This window comes from Leuciscus leuciscus (assembly GCF_965113295.1).
Source record: "Leuciscus leuciscus genome assembly, chromosome: 20".
Lineage (NCBI taxonomy): Eukaryota > Metazoa > Chordata > Actinopteri > Cypriniformes > Leuciscidae > Leuciscus > Leuciscus leuciscus.
The window spans coordinates 22,806,636-22,829,940 of record NC_138744.1 but is presented as its reverse complement, the minus strand read 5'-3'; the positions used below and the strand labels follow the sequence as shown (position 1 = coordinate 22,829,940).

The 23,305-nt window shown below is 35.4% G+C and overlaps 3 protein-coding genes across 8 annotated transcripts; 1 reads left to right on the top strand and 2 right to left on the bottom strand.

Annotated features, from left to right (window-relative positions):
- Positions 1-5,645: 5,645 nt before the first annotated feature.
- On the bottom strand, positions 5,646-12,500 carry them4 (thioesterase superfamily member 4). Its single transcript, XM_082150475.1, has 7 exons — positions 12,430-12,500; positions 11,962-12,140; positions 9,060-9,249; positions 8,780-8,942; positions 8,560-8,670; positions 8,310-8,434; positions 5,646-6,178 (listed from the first exon to the last, which is right to left on the bottom strand). The coding sequence occupies exons 2-7, from the start codon at positions 12,121-12,123 to the stop codon at positions 6,129-6,131; spliced, it is 801 nt and encodes a 266-aa protein (XP_082006601.1). The 5' UTR covers positions 12,124-12,140; positions 12,430-12,500; the 3' UTR covers positions 5,646-6,128.
- An 85-nt stretch (positions 12,501-12,585) lies between these two features.
- LOC309484224 (uncharacterized protein) lies at positions 12,586-17,673 on the top strand. Of its 4 annotated transcripts, XR_014200745.1 has the most exons (5): positions 12,587-12,759; positions 13,388-13,428; positions 13,625-13,751; positions 14,262-14,376; positions 14,796-15,443. XR_014200745.1 is itself a non-coding variant. In XM_082150519.1 (4 exons), exons 1-4 carry the CDS (start codon positions 12,697-12,699, stop codon positions 16,798-16,800), a joined length of 291 nt encoding a protein of 96 aa, XP_082006645.1. In that variant the 5' UTR covers positions 12,589-12,696; the 3' UTR covers positions 16,801-17,673. The 4 variants fall into 4 exon arrangements, 2 of the variants coding, with proteins under 2 accessions (XP_082006645.1, XP_082006644.1); XR_014200744.1 differs by having other exon boundaries at positions 12,586-12,759; positions 13,625-14,376; XM_082150519.1 differs by lacking the exons at positions 14,262-14,376; positions 14,796-15,443 and adding an exon at positions 16,741-17,673 and having other exon boundaries at positions 12,589-12,759.
- Positions 17,074-23,016, bottom strand: LOC309484216 (uncharacterized protein; the record flags this gene model as incomplete). 3 transcript variants are annotated; one of them, XM_082150506.1, is made up of 4 exons in its annotated part: positions 21,700-22,247; positions 18,676-18,730; positions 18,442-18,559; positions 17,074-18,321 (listed from the first exon to the last, which is right to left on the bottom strand). In XM_082150506.1, exons 1-4 carry the CDS (start codon positions 21,994-21,996, stop codon positions 18,297-18,299), a joined length of 495 nt encoding a protein of 164 aa, XP_082006632.1. In that variant the 5' UTR covers positions 21,997-22,247. The 3 variants fall into 3 exon arrangements, with proteins under 3 accessions (XP_082006632.1, XP_082006634.1, XP_082006633.1); XM_082150508.1 differs by lacking the exon at positions 17,074-18,321 and adding an exon at positions 22,741-23,016 and having other exon boundaries at positions 18,438-18,559; positions 21,700-21,997; XM_082150507.1 differs by lacking the exon at positions 17,074-18,321 and having other exon boundaries at positions 18,438-18,559; positions 21,700-22,253.
- Positions 23,017-23,305: the final 289 nt, after the last annotated feature.

The following is a 23,305-nucleotide window of genomic DNA, read 5'->3' as shown; positions in this document are numbered from 1 at the left end:
ATGAGAGGTAGTCAACATATGAAGCCACACTGCACCGCATAACAGTATAAACACAGATGAGTTTAAAATCTCCACATATGAATGTACACTCCTCTGATGTGGATAATGTGTCATTCATTACCGTAACACTGCGGTGTCAGTCAGTTCTCTTTACTGGAATATATGCAGCAATGTGGAACTTAGATCAAATGGATTTCATGCACATGCAATATGGATATGGTGGGATACATCCTCCCTTCTTTCCTGCAAAAGGAAAACCAGATTCATTGCATATAGAGATTACTGGTGCAATCCCAAATTTAGGATTAAATTGCTTCATTTTTAAATGGCAATGTTAACACTTGTTTTCATTGCAAATGCATTTAAAAGATTGAAGCTAATAGTGATTGATTGATTGATTGATTGATTGATTGATTGATTGATTGATTGATTGATTTATTGATTTATTGATTTATTGATTGATTGATGGAAAAAGTAAAAATTTGAGAGTGAATAAATGAAAGTTTTTGCATTATATTTAAATATTTTATATATATATATATATATATATATATATATATATATATATATTTAAATATAATGCAAAAAAAAAATGTATATTGTAAATATGTACAGAAACCATTTTCCATTTTTAACCTGAGAAACCTCACAGAGTTTTTAAAAATGGTTGTATTTCGCAAATATTAATTTATTTATACCTATTTTATATAAATATTAATTTATTTATAAAACACTAATTCCTTTTAATTATGAGGTTTCTGAGGTTAAAAATGGAAAATAATTTATGTACTATTAACAGTATTAAAAATGTCTTTGCAATGTTTATTCTCAGCTGCATTTGTAATAATTATTTTATTTTATTACATTTATTCCCTCAGTATATATATATATATATATATATATATATAAAATAATGATCATATATATATTACGAATAACTGGCTGCGTATATATATATATATATACGCAGCCAGTTATTCGTAATATATATATGATCATTATTTTATATATATATATATATATATATATATATATATATATATATATATATATATATACGCAGCCAGTTATTCATAATATAAATGAGCGATGGGACAGAGAGGATTTAGTGTATAGTGCTTACATGTGCATAGGTTGAATATCAGCAAGATCAGTTGGTCATTGCGTGCACACGAACACGAACACACACACACACACACACACACATGCAAACAAACACAGACACACACACCTCAGACACACACCTGCAATCTCACTCACGTGTATAGAGATGTGCACACATGCACATGGCCCTGTGGTGGATTTTTGGCTGCTTTCAGCTTCGTGCTCCAAATAAATAACCCAGTTTTATTGACACAAATAGAATCTGCCAGGAGCGAAACAGGGTAAAGAGTGTGAGAAAAAAAGAGAGATAGGTAGCTAGATAAAGTACAAGTTCAGTTTACTAGGTAAACTTTGCAATGCATCCGCTAATGGGGTGTATGGTGTAAACGTGTCTAGAATAGCGAGCATATGTTCAGATTGACGAGCACAGAACAAATGGATTAGTGTTTGTTTGGCAGAAATCTGTCATGGGAATAGGTGTGGTGAGTCTACATGGGTGTGTATAAAGTGGTTTCAGGTAGTCAGATTTGGTTACGTATTTATGCATATTTTCACACCGATTGCATCAATAACATCAGCTCGTTTTCTTTCTCTCTTACGAAATATGAACAGAAATATAATTATTTGTTTACATGTCTACCTGATACCTCCTCAGTGTAGAGTTTGGACTCATCAGTACTGGTCACTTTACAAGTGATGAAGGTTTCTCTATCCTCTATTTAATACTAAGTGCAGAATTCCTCGCTATGTAAATAGGCTAATTGCCACACAGGAAGATTGTCTGACATCACTTCCTGTTTTAAGACATAACATGGGACTCCCCCATCCTTCACAAATTAGATAGAGTTCACTGTGCCTTTAAACTGTGGCATTCCTAGCTTTGATGGAAAGTCCACAGCCAAGTCCTTGACCAAACATTTCAAACATTTTGATTGACACAACCGTGATTTTTTATTTTATTTTAATTCTAATATTAAGTGTGTAAAGCTTTTTTGGCTGCCTGGCTGAAAGTTACAGATGGCCCCTCTCATTTTCTTGCCATTTCCGTTGTCACTCTGAGACGGTAGCCTACATAATAGTGGTCATACAGAGAGCTGCAGACAGTTATGATTACTTTTTAGGCCACCTCAGAAGTTAGCATCATCACCCTGGTTTCCTCAACAAAATCCAACAAGATTTTTCCATTGGCTTTTGGGTTATTGAAGAAAATAAGCTCTGTGACCAACAAGAAGTTTATGATTATTAGGCCTACACGTTGTTCATCATGGTAATCTCCATTAAGAACACAACTTTTATGAATTTTGAAACCTATAATACAATCGACAGAAGCAAAAAGCTAAATGTAGAGTAAACAAACTACACCACAGTTGCATGACTTCAACATCACTAGCCTACCTTAGAGTTTAGGACCGCAGAGCTGCCAACTCTGGCATTCAGCGTGAGCAATTGACCCTTTTCACACGCCACACATCCATTTTCTCATGCAGAGAAAACCAAAGAGAGAAAAGACAGGTTACTTTTGATATGAAACAAATTCTCAGTTCTCAGATTCTGTCAATGTTATTACAAAATTCAAACAATAAATAGGCTACCTTTTGGCGCTTTTAAATGTGACAGATCGCTGTAGCGCCTCAGTTTAAAAGGCACGAGAACCCATCTCTCTCTACTAGCCTACTAACGTTAGTTAATAGTAAATAAACACAAATGATCAATAGGTAACTTATGTTGAAAGATACAGTACAACTTACCTAAATGTATGCCTAATTACATAATACTGACCAATCAGTGTTTTTCAACCGTGGAAAGAGGTCAATAAAATAGCTGGAATAGGCTACGTCACATAACGTTACATTTACCTCAGGAAAGCCATTTAATGACCATAGCATTTAATATACCATACCTTTAAGTATACCAGCTGACGGCTCTCTGTAGTCTATGTTTACAGCATTAGGTGAGATTTTCTTTCTTAAGAAAAAAATAACATGTATCTGCTGTACCTAATATGTATCCAAATTGAATCAAGATCGGAATAAAACCACAATAATTAAATTGAAATTGTAAAATTTGTATCAAGCAATAATAAAAGCAGTAGCAATACCAATTATTGCACCGTGCTGTCACCAAACTTAATAAAATTATGTTTAGTTAGGCTACCAAATGTTTTGACAATCACAATACTACTAGCCTACACTTATTGTTTGTGATGCATCCCCCCAATCCCCATAATTCTCACTCCAAGCTAAACTCAAAAGTTGGCAGCCCTGCCTCCTTGCAGTCTTTATTGTAAAATATTTTCTCTAAAAGTTCAAGTTATAATAGTTTGCAAGAGTGAGTAGTGAGTAGATGAGTAAGTTTACCTGTTCAGCGTGTTGATGTTTCATACCCCTGACAACCGCTGTAGTCCCTTTATGCCACTTGTTAGCAACCGAACTTTTTAAGATAAGTAAAACCTTTTAAAAAAATCACAATAGGGAATTACTAATGTATTTAATGTCGTAGAATAAAATATGACCATATATTGAGCTTGTGTTTACCACAGACCAGCAGGCATTTAACCAAAAACCAAGCGCTCGCTCGTTTCCAGGTTTTGGCCTACAAAAATACGTCATCCCTACAGACTTCACGGCTGAAGTCCCGCGGCTTAATTGGGAACGGAAACAGCGACATCTTCTGGATAAAAAGCGACATTGAAGATAGGTTCCCTTAATTACTTCACCCAAATATAAAATTGTCATCATTTAGCCTACTCATCCTCAGTTTGTTTCAAACCTGTATGAGTTTATTTTTTCTGAACACAAAAGAATATATTTTAAAGAATGTTTGTAATCAAACAGTTGACAGTAGCCATTGACTTCCACAATTTAAAAAAATTTAATAAAAAATACTATAAGCCAATGGATGTTAACTGTCTGGTTACCAACATTCTTCAAAATATCTTCTTTTGTGGTCAAACTCAGTAAATGATGACTGTAAAAAAAAATTAAAAAAATAATAATTGGGTTAACTATCCCTTTAATGTTTAAATGCATTTGAAGAACCCTCTTTCAGAAATCAGAAACACTTTGTTTGAGGTGGTCAGATGTAAATATTTAGGCTACAACAGTGTGACATTACAGTCAGTTTGAAAGCTTGGTTTCATCAAATGCACTTTGTGCAGTTTTGCTGAGGTCGATTTTTTGAGATCTGAAACAACATATTTTCTATTGTACAATGACCTTTTATGTTATTTGATTCTTCATGACCCCTTGAAGGACTGAATGAAAGTCTTGTGTTTTTAATCAGCATACATGTTCGTTGTGTGGGTTACATCCCTCACATTTACACTACAGACATTATTTAGTTTGCTATAGGTGTGGGCTAAAGATCGTTTTGGTCTATTCTTGTGTCTTAATGATGATCATAAATAACAAAGTATTTATTCATCCAAACAGAGAAGGAATGAATCCTTGTCTTTTTCTTGTAAAACTTCAGGAATCACCTTTTCTGCTCTTTCTGAAAGTGCACTTGACAGGCAGGAGCTTTGTGCCCCACATGAGAACTGACCATTAGCGCATATATTTTATACATTTGCTTATCTTTTACCAATTTGATGGAAGCCCATCCACATCCAGTTGGTGTTAGAGAGGAAAAGAGAAAAGAAAAAAAGAAACAAAAAGAACATATTCAGGTTGTGGATATGTAGCAGGAAGACCCCCTCAGGATGAGGAAGAGGCTCAGGGCACTGATTTAAAGTCCCCATGAAATCAATGGCTTTTAGTATGAATAGGTTAGCCTTACTGTCATCTATAGTTTCAGACAGTGTACATTTATTTGCTTTCCATTGGAGAGAATGAAGTCTGGTTTCAGGTTAGTCACGTGAACCGCCATAGCGCGCACACAGTCTGCTCCGGTTACCTAGCGTAACCTCGGTTCCCTGAGAGGAGGGAATGAGACACTGCGTCATCGAAGATCGAAGAAGGGGACAACGCCAAAACGCCATCCTCGATGACGCAGTGATGAGATACCGAGTCGAAAGGGAACTCCAAGTGAGTGATGAAATAGGGTGGACCTAACATAATGTAGTAATGAAGGCATGTTATAACTTCCCTAGCAATAATAATAAGGTAACTGCACACATTTCCATTTATAACAATTTCCACACTGATTGATTGATGGCTTGGTCCCCTGCGTACTTTCTCTGCCTTTTAGAGCTGCCAGTGTCCAAGAATGGCTCAATTTCAGAGCTCCCTTTCTCAAGCTGCACCGGTTGCAGAGCTTCTTGCCCAGTGATGTTCCTGTCACTGCCCAGAGGTTCCTCGTGGACCTAATCAAAGTCAGTGAACCAGTCCCGTTTCCAGTCCCGGTCACTGTCATAGCTCAAAGTCAGCAGCCAAAATCCCCTCAGTCCAGGGCTGGTGTCAAGGCCACTTCAGTCCCAGAGATCCCTTTCTCGGTCCACTCACTGACATTCTGTAGGCAGCTGTGGTTGGAACCTCAAATGATCCAAAAAGGGTTGTTTCAATTTTGTCAATTTTCAAAGGAAATTTCAAAACACAACCAGACATTTTTGAATAGTGACTTTAATGGGATTAATAAAGGCAGTTATGAATGTGTTATTCCTTAGCAATAACAAATAAGATCAATTAAATGCACACCTTTCGATTTTTAACAAAATGTAAATTCAATTTAACACAACATACAATATAACACTGGTCAAATATATATATTCAAGTTTTTCATTTTATAATACTTCTAATGCTAAAGAACCTAATTGTCACCATGATGAATAAAAAGTTAGTAACAAAACTTTTGTTATGCAAAAAAAAAATTAAATACCATATCAATAAATATACATGGTTAACAGTATTTAGTTTTTCCAATAAAAATTAGGTAGCCACATGTAAGAGTTACATGCATACCCTTCTGAATACCTCATTCAGAAAGCTGAAGTAAAACATCAACTTGATTAGTTGTTCATTGCGCAAACACACATTTGCACACAGATATGCACACAGATGTGCATGGCTCCGGATTCCGGCCTGCTGTCAATTTCGTGTTCCGAATAAATGGCCCACACTTATTGACACAAATAGAGCTGTGAAGCAAGAAAGAGGGGGAAAAAGAGAATGTTAAAAAACAAAGGGTTAGAGATAGCACATACTATAGACCTTATGAAGCCCCACCCCTTTTCAGCGCTGCGCTCGTTGTCTTTTGTCTTCCGGTCTTCACAGCGATCTTGCGTATTTATGAATAAACGGCTCGTTTTAAAATCTTCCCGTCTACTGACATTTGTTAAGACATCTGCTTTAAACATTACAATCCTCATGATAACTTTTGTCAACTTTACAATAAGTAAATCCACTTCACCAGCTAATTACTCCTCGACAGCGATGCCATACAGATATATAGAGCGACCACAAAAAACGGAAGTTCAAAGACAATATTCTTAAGATGGCTGCACGCTTGTTTCTCTGGCGCATAAGGTCTATACGTTTGCAGGGCTTGACAGAAAGGACCGTCTCAGGGCCAGCATGAAAGACGCTTGGGACAGTTGATGGAATTGTCACTGGCTAGATCAGCCATTACATTCATCAACTCACACATCAGTTGTGGTAAACGGAAGCTCAAGCATGTTCACTTGACGTGCAAGAACCAATGAGGTTAATTGTCATGCGTTATGCAGCACATTTGAGCTTCAGCATGAACCAATGAGGTTCATTCTCGTGTTACGCAGCACGTTTGAGCTTCAGCAAGAATTAATGAGGTTCATTCTCGTGTTACGCAGTACGTTTGAGCTTCAGCAAGAACCAATGAGGTTCATTCTCGTGTTACGCAGCACGTTTGAGCTTCAGCAAGAGTTTTTTTTTGCGAGTCAAGCAGGTTCAGATGAGCTTCTGTTTATGTTCACTGATCAATGTTTATATGTGAATAAAAGCCTAAATTCAATCTGTTCATCATTTAAAGTGATTGAGTCTCTTCAGAAAATTTTGACTAAACCGGTCAATTCATATGGATTAGTTTTACGATCTCTTTGTGAACTTTTTAAAGCGTCAAAGTGGTAGTTGTTTAGCTGTCAATTAAGGATCAGAAAGCTCTCCGATTTCATCAAAAAGATCTTTATTTGTGTTCTGAAGATGAACGAAAGTCTTATGGGTTTGGAACGACATAAGGGTGATTAATGACAGAATTTTCATTTTGGGGTGAACTATCCCATTAACAGTGCTTTACATTATTTTCCATTTTACATCTATTTAACAGAAGCATTCAAGTAAGAAATACAGAAATTGAATCAAATGTAAAAAATAATCATTGCATAGACTTTAAATGTATTAATTACAAATAAACTGGTTATGATTAAACTTTTTAGAGTGGCATATCCCCTGAGAATTGTAACATCCTTCAGCATACCCCTTTCTCTTTTTTTTCACGTACCCCCTTCTGTAACCTCACGTATCCCCAGGGGTACGCATACCTGCAAAGTTCAGATCCAACACACCTAATTATCAAGTGCTCCTGAAGATCTTAATAAGCTGCCTCAGTTGTGTTTGATCAGGGTTGGAGCTGAACTTTGCAGGAAGGTAGAGCTCCAGAAACAGGATGGTCACCCCTGACTTAAGACATAACCGACTATGTTTACGTGAATACTCACCAAGGCAGATATTTTGAAATAAGTATCTGACCGTTCAAGCGCAATGCGCTGCGAAAAATAATTGAATTCAGGATCACATTGTGTAGAGAGGCCTCTTTCTGTGTGCGCTTCGGGTGTGTGTCAGTCAGAGCAAGTTATGCATCTAGATCTTTTGTGGCTTATTGCTCTTAATAACTCTTTTTAACATCCAGCATGTGCCGCACTTTATTTTCTCATTCATGCATGCTCTTTTCACGAAAAACTAAATGTGTCCAAATGTGTGCTTTCAAGAGGTTAGGTGCATATCTGGGAATGTCAGATGCAAATGCTTTGCTTCAGATAACAGACTGCCTAACAGTGACACGTGAAAAGATTGTGTGACTGCAGAAACACATGATACATGTCTAACTAGTATATCAGCTATTGCCATGCATAAGGTAGGTAAAATGTGTGAAGTCAGTCTACAAGGATGTGCTTGTGATGTGGTTTAAAGATTTGATTGGTGTTGATGCATATTTTCACAGTTGGTGGCTCATTTAAACCAGCTCGTTATCTTACATACATAAAGTGCATAAGTTTGTGTGTTTGTGAACTCTACCTGTGGCCTCAGTGTAGAGTTTGGACTCATCAGTGCTGGTCACTTTGCAAGTGATGAATGTTTTCCTCCCCTCTATTCGATCCAGAGTGCTGTGGATTAAAACCACACTGTCCAGAGGCATTGGACTGTACAGGAGAACAGAGTTCAATAGGTGAGATCACAGATTATCAATCCCTAAAGCCAGTGTAAACTGGAAAAAATAAGGGTACAACTACAACTTAAAGACCGAAGTACTGAAACATTAGCTCACCTGCGGTAGTCGATGTTGAGATTGGCAGTCATAATGGGTCCTGACAGGTAACCAGCAAGAGAACCTGTCACTGTGTCAATCATGGTGGCTATAGCTCCACCATGGACATGCCTGACACACAGGAAAAAGGTATAACATTATTTCCTGTTCTCCCATTCACACAAATAAAAGGGTGACCAACAATTTCAGGCAATAAACATAGAATAGAGCTCTTCCTTACCCAGGTGCCCCCTCTAGTAAACGTCCTGCCTGAAACACACAAACGCAGCTCTTCTCCTCCTTATTGACAAACACCACATATTCAAACGTTGCACCTTGCTCTTTAACATTTCTTGTGAAAAGTCGAGCTTTGGCCTGGATGAGTTTGCTGAGGTGGATGCCGCCTACCAGAGAGAAACAATGTGACATTTGCTTTTACACTCAATAGCATTATCATGTCAATTTATTTTACTGATTACAGTGACTAGAAGTAACTACACAAATTCATATTAATCATTTACCAGTAGCATATTTAATGGAGCGGTTGTAGCTGGGCAACTTCATCCAAGGACCCCTTTTTTTCTCCTCGCCATTTTCAGTGTCACACAGTGCATTATAGTGATCGTAAGCCTTGCACATCTCTGGACTCCATGACGAGTTGGGCAGGCTGAAGTCCCGCGGCTGAAATGAGAACGGCCACAGCGACATCGTCTGGACAAAGAGTAAACATTAAAGAGAGTTGTCAATAAAGTAAATCAGAGCAGTGTTCATTATGTTTATGAGCAGGTCTTGTAGTGTTTGGTCTGCTTTGATGCTGCCATCAATGGATGACTACATTTTATTTATATATATTTATATATATATATATATATATACACACACATACACATACACCAACACAGTAATAAAAATGTATCACAGGAATCACAGGCATCACAGGAATAACTTGTATTTTAAAGTATATTAAAATAGAAAAAACATTATTTTAAATTGTAATATTTCACAATATTATTGTTACATAAGCTTTCTATTTTAAATAAATTCTGTTCTTTAAAAAAAAATTATATTAATCAAAGAATCCTGAAAAAAGTATCACAGGTCATAAAATAATTAAGTAGCACAACTGTTTCAATTATTGATAATAAATAAGCATATTAGAACTATTTCGGAAGGATCGTGTGACACTGAAGAATGGAGTGATGGCTGATGAAAATTCAGCTTTGCATCACAGAAATAAATTATATTTTAATGCATGTTCAAATAGAAAACCATTATTTTAAATTGGTATAATATTTCACAATATTAAAAAAATTTCTGTATTTTTGATCAAAATAAAATGTTCTGTATTTTTTATCAGGTTTATAATAATAATAATAATTCATTACATTTATATAGCGCTTTTCTCTGCACTCAAAGCGCTTTACATAGAAGGGGGGAATCTCCTCAACCACCACCAATGTGCAGCATCCACTTGGATGATGCGACGGCAGCCATATTGCGCCAGAACGCCCACCACACACCAGCTTACTGGTGGAGAGGAGACAGAGTGATGAAGCCAATCAGTATATGAGGATGATTAGGAGGCCATGATAGACAGAGGCCACTGGGCAAATTTGGCCAGGATGCCGGGGTTACACCCCTACTCTTTCGAAATACATCCTGGGATTTTTAATGACCACAGAGAGTCAGGACCTCGGTTTTACGTCTCATCAGAAGGACGGGTTTGATGAGCATAAGAGACTTTTGATCGATATTGTGTGTATATATTGTGTGTGTATATACAGGGCGTGCAGAATTATTAGGCACGTTGATTTTCTGATCATATTTTATTCCCAGGCACATTTTGCCAATTCCAAACCATATTAATCTTAATAACTACTATTAATTTTGAATTTAATCATTTATAAGTGATACATAATTGTTCATGAAGGCTGGAAATGAAAAATGCCTTTAATTCAGGTGTGCAGAATTATTAGGCACGTTTTCTTTTACAGATAAAACAAGCCAAAAAAGAGATTCAACTAAGACTGAAAAGTCAAAAATTATTAAATGCCCATGAGAAGGATGCAATACTAATGCAATACTATAAATGGCAGTTGAGGCATGACCATTGGACAGTGAAATGCTCATTGGGTCAGCAGGGTCAGACAAAAACAGGTGGAGAAGAAAATACGCATGTTAACTGCAAAAGAATGAAGAATTAAGGTGAAGAATTAAGTGTGAAATACATGAAGATTGTTTTTTTATAGGCTTTATAGACAGACAGATTGAGAGTGACTCTTGAAGGACCAGCAGCACATCCTCTTCTACCACTGTTTGAAGAATTCATCTTCCAGAATCTGACAGTAAGTTTTGGGAGTTAATTTTTAGTCCATCTCCTACCCTGAAGTCCATTTTGCAGAGATGGACTAAAATTTAACTCCCAAAACTTACTGTCAGATTCTGGAAGATGAATTCTTCAAACAGTGGTAGAAGAGGATGTGCTGCTGGTCCTTCAAGAATCACTCTCAATCTGTCTGTCTATAAAGCCTATAAAAAAACAGTCTTCATGTATTTCACAACACTTCAGCTTGTGATTCTTATTAAGAGGGGGTACATTTTTAGGATTCTTTACCTAACCCAAGTCTCTGAGATCCTGACACCTTGCACTTCTCCAGGTTGGTTGCAGTTCTGGAAAATGGTGGTGCTGGAGACTTAAGGGTTCCTAATGGTTTCACACTTAATTCTTCACCTTAATTCTTCATTCTTTTGCAGTTAACATGCGTATTTTCTTCTCCACCTGTTTTTGTCTGACCCTGCTGACCCAATGAGCATTTCACTGTCCAATGGTCATGCCTCAACTGCCATTTATAGTATTGCATTAGTATTGCATCCTTCTCATGGGCATTTAATAATTTTTGACTTTTCAGTCTTAGTTAAATCTCTTTTTTGGCTTGTTTTATCTGTAAAAGAAAACGTGCCTAATAATTCTGCACACCTGAATTAAAGGTATTTTTCATTTCCAGCCTTCATGAACAATTATATATCACTTACAAAAAAAAAAGATTAAATACAAAACTAATAGTAGTTATTAAGATTAATATAGTTTGGAATTGGCAAATTGTGCCTGGGAATAAAAAATGATCAGAAAATCAACGTGCCTAATATCTGCACGCACTGTATATATATATATATATATATATATATATATATATATATATATATATATATATATATATATATATGTGTGTGTGTGTGTGTGTGTGTGTGTGTGTGTGTGTGTGTGTGTGTGTGTGTGTGTGTGTGTGTGTGTGTGTGTTATATAAAATGTAACGTTAGCCATCCATTGATGGCAACACAACAAACACGCCCATAAACATGACTACATAATGAATATGAATTATTATCAGCAGTTTAAAACAAATGGGAAAATGAAAGGTTTACCGAGATAGGACTGCTGGTGTTGAATGAGGACTGCATGTGCCTGTGTGTCTCTTTAGAGAGCAGCTGGTTAGACGAGACTCGGTTCAGTCCATTAGAGATCCGCTGCTGTCCGTGGAGGAGGAGGAGGAGGCCAAGTCTTCTTCTCGCTATCTGTCCCAACATGCTGACTGTAAAGCAGTCTGTTTGTGGCCGTCAATCCAGAACAAACACAGCAGATGTGTTATTCTTCTAAACAGGATACACGCCTAAATATCTAATATACAAATGAATATGACTTTCTTTTGCATGATGTAACGTTAATTAACTGAAGGCATTTCCACACACGCTCTGTCAACAGAACCCGCAAAACAAGTGATAGCCGCTTAGTCCTTTTTAAGCAATAAACTGGAAAACGAAAGAAAGTCTTTATCAATTAGTTAGCGATAGAACATTGTATAAAAACGACAGCCAACTTTGAGGTGGAAATACCTGCCGGTGAACTTCAACTGTGTGTGTGACTTTAACATTCACGGACGTCATCGGTGATTGGCTAATTCACGCACGCGGAGTGAAAGCGCATGTCATTGTAACCACGTGACAGTAATTCATACGTCTGATTGGTGGGCTGAAGTGTTACAACATCCTGTATGTCCGTTGCCACAACAATCCGTGGTTCCCGTACTTTCGGCGCACTGCTCGAATCTACTGTTTTTGTAATTTTACATTTAGTAGTTGTTTACCTGCATCTGATGCACAATGTTTGGTCGAGAGGCGCGTTCAACAAACAAGTTTGTGCAGAGAGAGAGGGACAGAATGAGGGTACAGAAATGCTGTTTGTCTTAACTTTATAACTAATATAATGTATAACTTTACAGTCACAGGGTCCCTAGAAAATATTATTAATAATAATTATAATAACATGAACTAAAATGACTATATTATACAATTATGAACATACACTATCGTTCAAAAGTTTGGTGTCAATATGAATACTTTTATTCATCAAGGAAGGATGCGTTAAATGATCAAAAGTGAGAGTAAAAGACATTTATAATGCTGTACTTTTGAACTTTCTGTTCATTAAAGAAATTTTCCACAAAATTATTAAACGGCACAACTGTTTTCAACTGTGATAAAGACAAGAAATGTTTCTTGAGTATCAAATCAGCATATCAGAATGATTTCTGAAGGATCATGTGACACTTCAGAGTAATGATGCTGAAAATTAAGCTTTGCCATCACGGGAATAAATTACATTTTAAAATATATTAAAATAGAAAACGTATTTTAAATTGTAACAATATTTCAATTTTTTATTTCAAATTTAGCCTATTATTAATTTAATGTTTAAACATGTCGTGTGTTTTATCTTCTCTACAGACCCTCAGTAGTACATGTACATGTAGTTTTATGCTTATGTTTAACAGCTTTCTTTTATTTTTTACAGAAAGCTGTAGAGATGGCGGACATGACTGCTGAGCTGGACACGTGTGTTTAAGTTGATTTAATTCTTTTAGAAATTTAAAAGAAATTAACATTATTACATAAAATGAATAATAAATACTGCAGTAGGCTATTTTTACGTCTCCAATCCCGTATGGATCATTTAAATGACTCTGTCTTACATTAAGAGTTGAATACATCAGTAAATATATACTGATATACCATCATGTACTTGTTCCAGAATCAAGAGTGTGATGTTGACAGCTGAATTTGAGTGTCTCGGCCTTGCTGTTTATGAAAAAGCCCTGAAATGCAGAGAGAGAACCAAACAGAGAGAGAAGGAGTTGTGGGATACCTCTCTCACTCTGGTCAGTAGAGATATCTGTGACTTTCTTGAAAAAATCTACTGTGAGAGTGAGTAATTGATGACAATATTATCAAGTTTGGGAAAACCAACCCTTTCAAAGAGTAGTTGCAATAACAGTATATCATCAGTAGAGGGTGGTATAAAGACACGAGCGGAAGTCAGATTGAATAAGGAAATACATTAGTAAGCCTAGATCTTTGTGATTCAAGGTTGTCTTCTTACGGAAGCTAAATTTAACCAAACATTGTTCAATTTAAAGTTTCTCAGGTTAATTTTTTAGTTAGCAGGTTTATTTGGCCCAGATACTGAGAAAGACATAATAACTGCTAGACTACGCTTACACAGAAAACCATGCAGTTCTGTCACAGATATCCACAGTTGTATTTGACAAACAACAGGTGTCAAATGGAAACGATTCAAGTGATTCGTTTTTTTTTACTTTGTTTAGCCACTCTTGATCCTGTAAAAGACTGGACAAACAGAGTTATCTTTTGTGCTCATCCTTGTCTAGGTCCTATATGACAGCAAATTGACAAGAATAACAGAGGAGAGTGTTGGAACAAATAAACCAATACCAAGGAACTGGAATTGTGCCAAATTTCATTGTTTGTTGCACTAAAAAAAATGTCATTTTTTATTTTTAATGATACAGTGAACTGAATACATGTGATGTATAGTTCTAATAAATAAAAGTATAAACATTTAAGAAATAATATATGTATTACTACTATGTCAACTATAGTCATTTTGAATAATGTGCTTGGCATATAAAATCAATTTAAAATAATTTGTTACATTTTTAAGTATGTCTATTGTATAATCTAAAGAATTTTTTTTCGGTGACAACTTGAGAATGTCGGAAATGTTGACAGTTGTTGGGATGTTTGTGAATCAGCTCTATTATATACCACACCTTTTCAGCATTGTCTCAATTTTTGTGTGGAATTTGCATTAAAGGAAGATTCAAATGTAGCTTTGACTTGTAAATGTTGTTGATATTGACGGCAGCAGGAAAAGGTTATTATAATATCCTGTATTTTTACAGGTAAGGAGAGAAGCGTTACGCAGTTTGCTGGAACAGGAGAGACAGCTGCACATAAGAGAGCTGAGCAGGATTGACCTGGCCATTTATCAACAAAGAACATAAACCATTAAAAACATATGCCCATGTTCAGCCTTCAAATTCACAGCACAGAGTTATTTTATTCTGAAGTTCCCTTTAAACTGAACCACTCCTGTGATCGCTTAAAATCTTATATCAAGCTCGTTTCGGTCTGGAAAAGTCTGGACAGTAAGATTATATCCTGTTTTTATAAGAGGTCTCTTATTTTCACAATGGCTGGATTTATTTGAAAAAAATATAGGCTTGATAAACAAAAATACAGTAAAAAAGTAAAAGTGTCCATTGTTGAGTGTGCATTACTAATTAATTACTGTCATTTAATTACTATTCCTTTGAAAAAGTAAAGTAATGGATTACTTTTAATTTTTCTGTAATTTAATTACAGTTACTTCTGATGTATTTGCATTAAATACTGTATAAACTATAGAACTATTCTATATAAAACAATAGTGTATTTAACTTAAAAATGTAACCTCTAATGTTAAAATTTGTCCCTTTTGGTCAGTTCAAGAATAATTTATTCATTTTTATATTATTTATTTGAAAGAATTAAAAGAGAAGTTTCATGTCTTTCCTTGTATCATTCAACTGAGGTTGATATGGGATTTAGAAAGTAATTAATAAGTAATACTGTAAGAGGGAGTAATTAGTACAGTAATCTAATTACACTGTTGAGGATGTAATTATTAGCTAGTAATTATATACTTTTTAGAGTAACTTACCCAACGTTGTATTATCCTTCAGAAATGATTATATTATGCTGATTTACAAGCTGATTTATTCACGGCATTATTTATACAAAGTGAAAACATTCACTATGGAAAAAAAAAACAAACATTAGAAATATGGATAAGCCTTTTAAAAAAGCCTAAGTTGTGAGAAAACAGGAACAACTCTTTAATAATAACCATTAAAGAGACCCCAAATGAACTATTTCCAGGAATTAATTTATGGTGAACTTAAAAATATAAATATAAAATAAATATGGTCATCTGAAAATAGTCCTGTTTTTGATATTCAGGAATTACAGGTTCCTGTTATGGCTGTTGGAAGATCTATTCTTTTGAAAGAAAGGGAGGGTAAACACTGTTCATGTTAGAGCAGGTCTGTGTGTCCTTTTCTAACAACACACATTTAGATTAGCTACCATGAAGAAAAATAATAGCATTGGTAAATATGTACGTTCCCACCCTGAAGATCCTGCATTAAGCAACTTCTCCTAATAGTAAAAGGTGAATTTTAAAAAAATTAAAGAGTGACTTGAACACTAACTAGAGTCTGAGTAAAATGCCATGAATGTGGAAAAACAGGTTAACAGAACTGGAACAATGGGATTATTTGTGTAATACACATATGTTCGCAAAGTGCTGTCAAGCTCACAATGCAAGTCGCTGCTCATGAATAAATTAAAACCGTCAAATACGTTTCTAAGACTATATCTTTTTTATATACTTGTACAGGTGTGTTCAAAAGTTTACATACGCCTTGATCCTTAATACTGTGTTAAAAAAGGTTCAAACATTCACTGATGCTCCGGAAGGAAACAAGATGCATTAAGAGCCGGGGGGTGAAAACTTTCAAACTGGATGAAGACGTCCAAATTTTTCTTATTTTTATATAATTTTTTTATATATTTTTTTCATTTAATACTGCCCTTCGGAAGCAACAGAAGATACTTACATGTTTCCCGGAAGACAAATTAAGTACAATTTACCCCATTTTGTATGATCCCTCTCATTTTGCAGATTCTGCAAGGTGTATGTAAACTTTTGAGCACGACTGTACATATGGTACATAACCTTTAACATGACAATAAAACTTCTCAATCCTCCCCCATCTTTTTTTTGTTGTTTTTTTTTTTTACCAGAACAGACACACCCCATCCTCCAAGACTCACGGATCCAGTCTAGCTATAATAGTGTGCTGAACAGAAGACTACACACCTAATTCTCCAAAGAATCTTTGGTTTAAGCCGCTGCTGATTGCTCAAGTGAAATGATGCAATGCAAAAAAGACTCATGCACCCTACACCATTGAGTTACAATGTATGATGAGCAAACAGACAATACCAGAGAGTAATATATTGTTTGTTTAAGCATACACTGGAGGTGCAAAATGAATAATGAATGTAAATGAAGCAATGTTCAAAGCAGAGTTGGGTGTGTTAGATATTTCAGAAGTGAAGACCAGGAGACATGGATGTAACTTCAGCAGGATTGTTTATTGAGAACACGTGCTGTTAGTATCTGCAGTCATCGGTTCTACCTGTGGAAGCTATACACTAGTTCTATACACATTTTAGGGGGCAGTCCTTCCAAATGAAGACAAAGCACTTAGGTGACGACCTTAAAAAAGCATGCAAATTAAGTATTTGTGTATAGGAACCCAACCCAGCTTCTAAGGTGTCGCCAGTCCTAATCCAGTCTCAGTAATCTGTTTTATTTGACTTACAATAAGAGAACAGAACTGGCAGGAATCTCTTGCTGGAAACTTTGCTTAACAGAATGATTCATCTGATATCATCATCATAAACTTAAATGCTGAATTCAATGTACGTCACTTTAGTTTTTCATTTGATGTTATGTCAAGACGTAGGATCAGCAGATCTTAAACAGATTCTTAAATGTGTGATCGCATTAGAAGTAACTCGAGATAAGTAATCAGATTACTTTTCCAAGTAACTAGTGAAGTAACATTACTTTTAAATGTACAACTTAATGGAGTTACTTTGTCAAATAAGTAATCCATTTTACTTTGTTCTCCCATGTATTAACTGACACCTCTCCTGTCCACAGAGAAATCGATAATGAAGTGCAGAGGCGTTGTGTGTGAACATGATGGTTATTGTAGCTCTAGACTAAATGTGAGCAGGCAAATTACTCATCTCACTTGCACAAAAACAGATTCAGTATTCATCAAAATGATTAAAAACAGTGAAATGCAAACTCAGAATATTACACAAACCTGCAATAATATGTTAAATAATACAAAAGTACTTTATGTATTTAATCTCCCTCACCTGTTCCTTGTCCCACTCAGTTGAAATCGCAGGCACCTTTATGCATTACTTTATATATAAAATAACTACAAGTAACGCCATTAGTATACTTTTTTTTACCGTAATAGTACCGTAATATTGTAAGGCATTACTTTTAAAAGTAACTTTCCTCAACACTGAAAATGTATAATTAACTTAAAAGGAAATGTGCAAAGCTTGACATTCTTAAAAATATATATATATTTTTTGTAACTGCCAAGTTTTTACAAAAACCAATGAGTCTTTTTTTCCCACATCAGTCTTTATAACACATTTATTTATTTATACATATTAAACAAAGTCAAAAAGGGTGTGAAGAAGAAAAAAATATACACAATCCCATCCAGAACATTTTTCCTGAGCACTCCCAGACTTCTGAAATCCCTTCAGAGTGCAATTGCGCACAACTTCCTATGAACAGACAAGCAAAAGGACTCGTTGTAAAAAACATTCTGATTTGTGATCTTTGAAATTATAAACAACAAATACAGTTCATAATCAATGGAATGAATTCAAATCAACCACTCTTACTTTGTCTCTTCCATTGTAACATCCACAAATTTGCAGATCTTCAGATCTCTCTCTAGAATGCTCTTTTTCAGACCCTGAATCTCTTCCTCAGCTTTCTTTTTTTCAGCATCTTGGTCTCCTGCAGAGTAACGTGTGAGATGAAACATTGACAATGAGCATTATATTATCCGCATACCTTCTGACACTATAGTTCTTTCGTTCTAAACCCCAGAAATAAGAGTGACTCATGCTTACCCTTTAGTTTGTTAAGTGCTTCTTTTGCTTCTTTGCTCTTCTTCTCTAACGTATCCTGAAACGGAGAGAGACAGACAGAGAAAGACTGTGTGAGAGCACGTATAAGCTTGTAGTTTATACACTATGGACAGACAAAACAGGAACACCGGGCTCAGTTTAACAGAGAACAGACCTGTCAACAAACTTGATTTGCATAACATCCACTTTGATGTAACACAACACTGTAAGGAATCCTAAAACATGAGCACATTCCAACTATCAGGAGGCTCATATGAACCATTCAAATTAGAGCAAATAGCCGCCTAAAAGACAACACTATACTGTTCAGGTTTGTAAGATCTTCTTTTGAAAGAAGTATCTTATGCTCACCAAGGCTGCATTTATTTGTCCAAAAATACAGTAAAAACATTCATATTGTGAAATATTTATGCAATAAAAAATGACTGTTTTCTATTTTATTATATTTTAAAATGTAATTTATTCATGTGATGCAAAGCTGAATTTTCAGCATTATTACTGAGTCATTACAGTCTTCAGTGTCACATGATCCTTCAGAAATCATTATAATATGCTTATTTGATGCTTACAATTTATTTATTTATTATTATTGTCAATGTTAAGAACAGTTTTATGTTGTTTTGTGGAAACTGTGATGCAAGATAGCAAGAATAGAATTTAATACATCCTTGCTAAATACAAGTATTAATTAAAATATATACATTACTGACCCCACCCTTTTGACAGCTATTATAGTGTATGTGTGTGATCAAACTAACATACTGAAATTTCCAGTCGTAATTTGTGTTTATATTATTATCATTATTATAGAAGTAATGTATTTGATTCAGAAATGGCAAGCTGTCTATTGGTTCTTTGGTTTTACTTATCTTGAAACGTTGCAAAACTGGAAATACAGTTTTCATTCCATGTATAAACAGTGAGTTCCAACTGAATTGAATGTTTGCATATTTAAACTTCATTATCACTTCTGGTGGGTTATTTAACCATACTAAATTAGCTTGCAAATGTATAGAATTCAACAAGTCAACAATACAAAGATTTGTTTTACCCTATTGGCAAAGAGTCACATCTCAAAACTGGATACTGTTACAGTTTCATAACATTAAATATGATCATAATATGTTGAAATACAATCATTCTGTGCCCTTGTAATTCGTTTGGGAAAACTTTCTGTGTTCCTAATTCACTGTTAATTACTTATTCAATTCAATTCATATTTATTTGTATAGCGCTTTTCACAATACATTTAATTTCAAAGCAGCTTTACAGAAAATGCATGTATCTACAATACATTACAATTTACAGCTTATGCTTTTGCATTGATGAATATTTGTAGCATATAATGTGTATATACATGTATGAATGTACTGTATGAGAAAAAAGAATGAATCAAGTTTTTCACCATTTTATCTTTTCCATTGACTAGTTAATTTTAAATAGTCCTGTGGTCTGACAAATAAAATATTTAAAAGTGCAAATAGTTTTTCCATTGCCATATACAAGCTACACTATTCAAAAGTTTAGGAACAGAAAGATAAAAAATAAATAAAAAAGAAAGAAAGAAAGAAATTAATATGTGTACTGCTGGGGGTTGGGGGTTAGCACAGTAATATGTGTACTGTTGGGGGTAATGCTTTACAACCAATGTGAGTTATGTAATCATTTACATGTCAAGTAACTAATAAAGTAACAGATTAGTTTTAAATTTAGAACAAAATAGATGAGTTACGTTATCAAATAAATAACGCAAGTTACTTTGTTTTGCCATGTATTGACTGACAACCCTCCTGTTGAGAGAAATCGATAATGGAGGCATTGTGTGTGAACATGATGGTTATTGTAGCTCTAGACTAAATGTGAGCAGGCAAATTACTCATCTCACTTGCACAAAAACAGATTCAGTATTCATCAAAATAAATAAAAACGGTGATATGCAAACCTGCAATAATTAACTATCATAAATTACACAAGTATACTTCATATTTGCTGATCCAATTCGACCATATATTATTCTGCAATCTAGAAATGACAGCACAGCTGAAAGGTTTGTTTGAGCTGTGCCCTTTACTGTACATGTGTGAATTTGCATTTCAGCCTGAGGCTTATTCATTTCACTTTTGGTGTGAAAGGACCTTTACATTTGCCAAAAATAGAATTTTTTTTATATTAAAAAACAAACAAGCAACCCCAGACCAGGTGAGAAAAAGTAACACAAAAGTAACGTAAAGCATTAGTGAAGAAACGCAAAGTTACTTTTTTTAGGGAGTAACGCTGGATTACGCGTTACTCCCTAAAAAAAGTAACTTTGCGTTTCTTCACTAATGCTTTACTTTTTTACTTTCCCCCAACACTGACTTGTATTCAGCATGACACAAGTGACACAAAAGGCATGTATAATGTTACAAACGATTTCGGTTTCAAATGAGTTCTGTTCCTTTCAACTTTCTATTCATCAAAGAATCCTGAACAAAAAGTATTACGGTTTACAAAAATATTACTAGCAGCACAACTGTTTTCAACATTGAGTATGATATGAAATGTGTCTTGAGCTACAAATTAGCATATTAGAATGATTTCTGAAGGATCATGAGACACTTAAGACTGGAGAATTAATGCTGAAAATTCAGCTTTTCATCACTGGAATAAATTACATTTTAAAACATATTAAAATAGAAAACGGGTATTTTTAAACTGCAATAACAGTTTACAATATTACAGCTTTTCCTGTTATTCTTGATCAAATAAATGCAACCTTGGTGAGAAAAAAATTAATAAAATCTTACCGTCCCCTAATTAATAAACAGTAATGTATATAGCATTTCACGTCGCAGGACGTCACCTTCTCAAAAAGATTTAATGTCACCTAGCCTCATTTCACAGACAAAAGAGCAAAAAGGAGTTGCTTTGTGCAAAGGCAGAGAAAAATTCAGCACAAATGAATTTGATCAAGCTAAATCAGAAAATCACAGTAAAGCTCAACATCTTCAAGATTATTTACAATACCTTCTCAGTTTTGCAGGTGCCGAGTTCCTTTTCAGATGCATCAGTGCTTTTCTTAGAGTCATCCCTCTGTTTTTTGAGCTGATCCCTCTGTGTGATCAGAGCACTGAGCTTTTTAGAGATCTCTTCCACTTTCGTCTTGGCTGACATGATTCCATCCTCCTTAAACTTCACCTGTTCACTGGAAACAACGATGCGTGTTTGCAGGTTGCGGATGTTGAGCTCCTGCTGTACGGCCTGGTAGGTTATAATCAGCAGGGCACACATGGCCAGGAAAACCATTGCCGTCATGCCTCTCATCCTGAGGGAATAAAGGTAGGAAGAGAGAGGAAAGGAAGACCAAGAGAGTTCCTCAGGGGAGCGCTGATTTAGTTTTCTCTCTCTTTCTCTCTCTGTAGACACAGTCACTTGGTTCTCATGGCAGCAGCACCTATGCTGTCGAACGAAACTAGCACAACTACCAGTCTTTTCTTCCGGAAAAGCATTCGATCTGAGCCGTAGACAGGTAGGTAAGCCAGTCTTACCTGTACAACTGGATGTCTGGGTTTAAGTAAACAAATGTGTGTGTGTGGGCGTGAGAGAGAGAGAGAGAGAGAGAGAAAACCTCAGCACTTCCTTACTGCTGTTGCTGTGATCCCTGACTAACTTTTCCATTTTCTCCACCGACCTTCGTGTCATCAAAGAAACTAAGAAGACAATATAGCATCAACTCTCAGGAATTCTTGTTACCATCAAATAATATATAGGCCTAAATATCTATATATATATATATATATATATATATATATATATATATATATATATATATATATATATATATGCATATCCAGTCCTCCCTTATCTCTCAAACTTCAACCCAACAGGGGAACTTAAGGGTTTAAGGTGTGGCATTCCTATAAAACTGCAAATTTGGTAAATCATTACAAGGTGGTTAAACAGGATGAACCGGGATACTCTTGTTTGCATGACTTAACCAACATGTCAGACCGTCCTCTGTGTATCGAAACCCCTTCCCTCCCCCAGCGAGGTTTAATAGGTGCTCACCTGGTTCGTTGAGGTTTCAATACTCTACTGTGAAGGTTTGGCTCGACTGAAGTAAAAATAATTTTGTCCATCATTGTACTTGGATTTCAATTCAAGAGGCAAGTTTCAGGCGTAACTAAACAGAATTTATTCGATGTGTGACAATACTTATTTCATAATCGACTTGGACGTGCGACGTGGTCGTACCAGAACCCGAACCCGAACCAGAACAAGCGTCCTCGCGTCAACGACTCGCTGAACCGACTCGTTGAGCGGAGAATCATTTCTGTCGGACACGAACATGTCCAATTCATAATAAGCTGCTGCTGATGAGCCAGTGAGTGAACAGAGGACTTGACTGAACTTAGGCCTACTTAGCAGAATGTTAAATAAACGTATTGGAAATGATACGACTTAAATGAGAGATTTATAAACACATACACTGAAAACTATTCGTTTTTTCATACACTGGTCAATTGGAGTTTTTAGGTTATTTACATAACTTGTCTTCTGTCAGATGGAGGGAAAACATTAAAAATTAGTTGTTGTTTTTTCATGCAATGAGCCTGACATTATTTAATTAACA

Coding starts and splice junctions, on each gene's coding strand:
- them4 (XM_082150475.1), bottom strand. CDS start 12,123: ATGTTGGGACAGATAGCGAGAAGAAGACTTGGCCTCCTCCTCCTCCTC. Junction 8,943..9,059: donor CTCCATTAAATATGCTACTG/GTAAATGATTAA, acceptor TCTCTCTGGTAG/GCGGCATCCACCTCAGCAAA. Junction 8,671..8,779: donor TTACTAGAGGGGGCACCTGG/GTAAGGAAGAGC, acceptor CCTGTGTGTCAG/GCATGTCCATGGTGGAGCTA.
- LOC309484224 (XM_082150518.1), top strand. CDS start 12,697: ATGTTTGGTCGAGAGGCGCGTTCAACAAACAAGTTTGTGCAGAGAGAG. Junction 12,760..13,387: donor GAGAGAGGGACAGAATGAGG/GTACAGAAATGC, acceptor TATTTTTTACAG/AAAGCTGTAGAGATGGCGGA. Junction 13,752..14,795: donor GGGATACCTCTCTCACTCTG/GTCAGTAGAGAT, acceptor GTATTTTTACAG/GTAAGGAGAGAAGCGTTACG.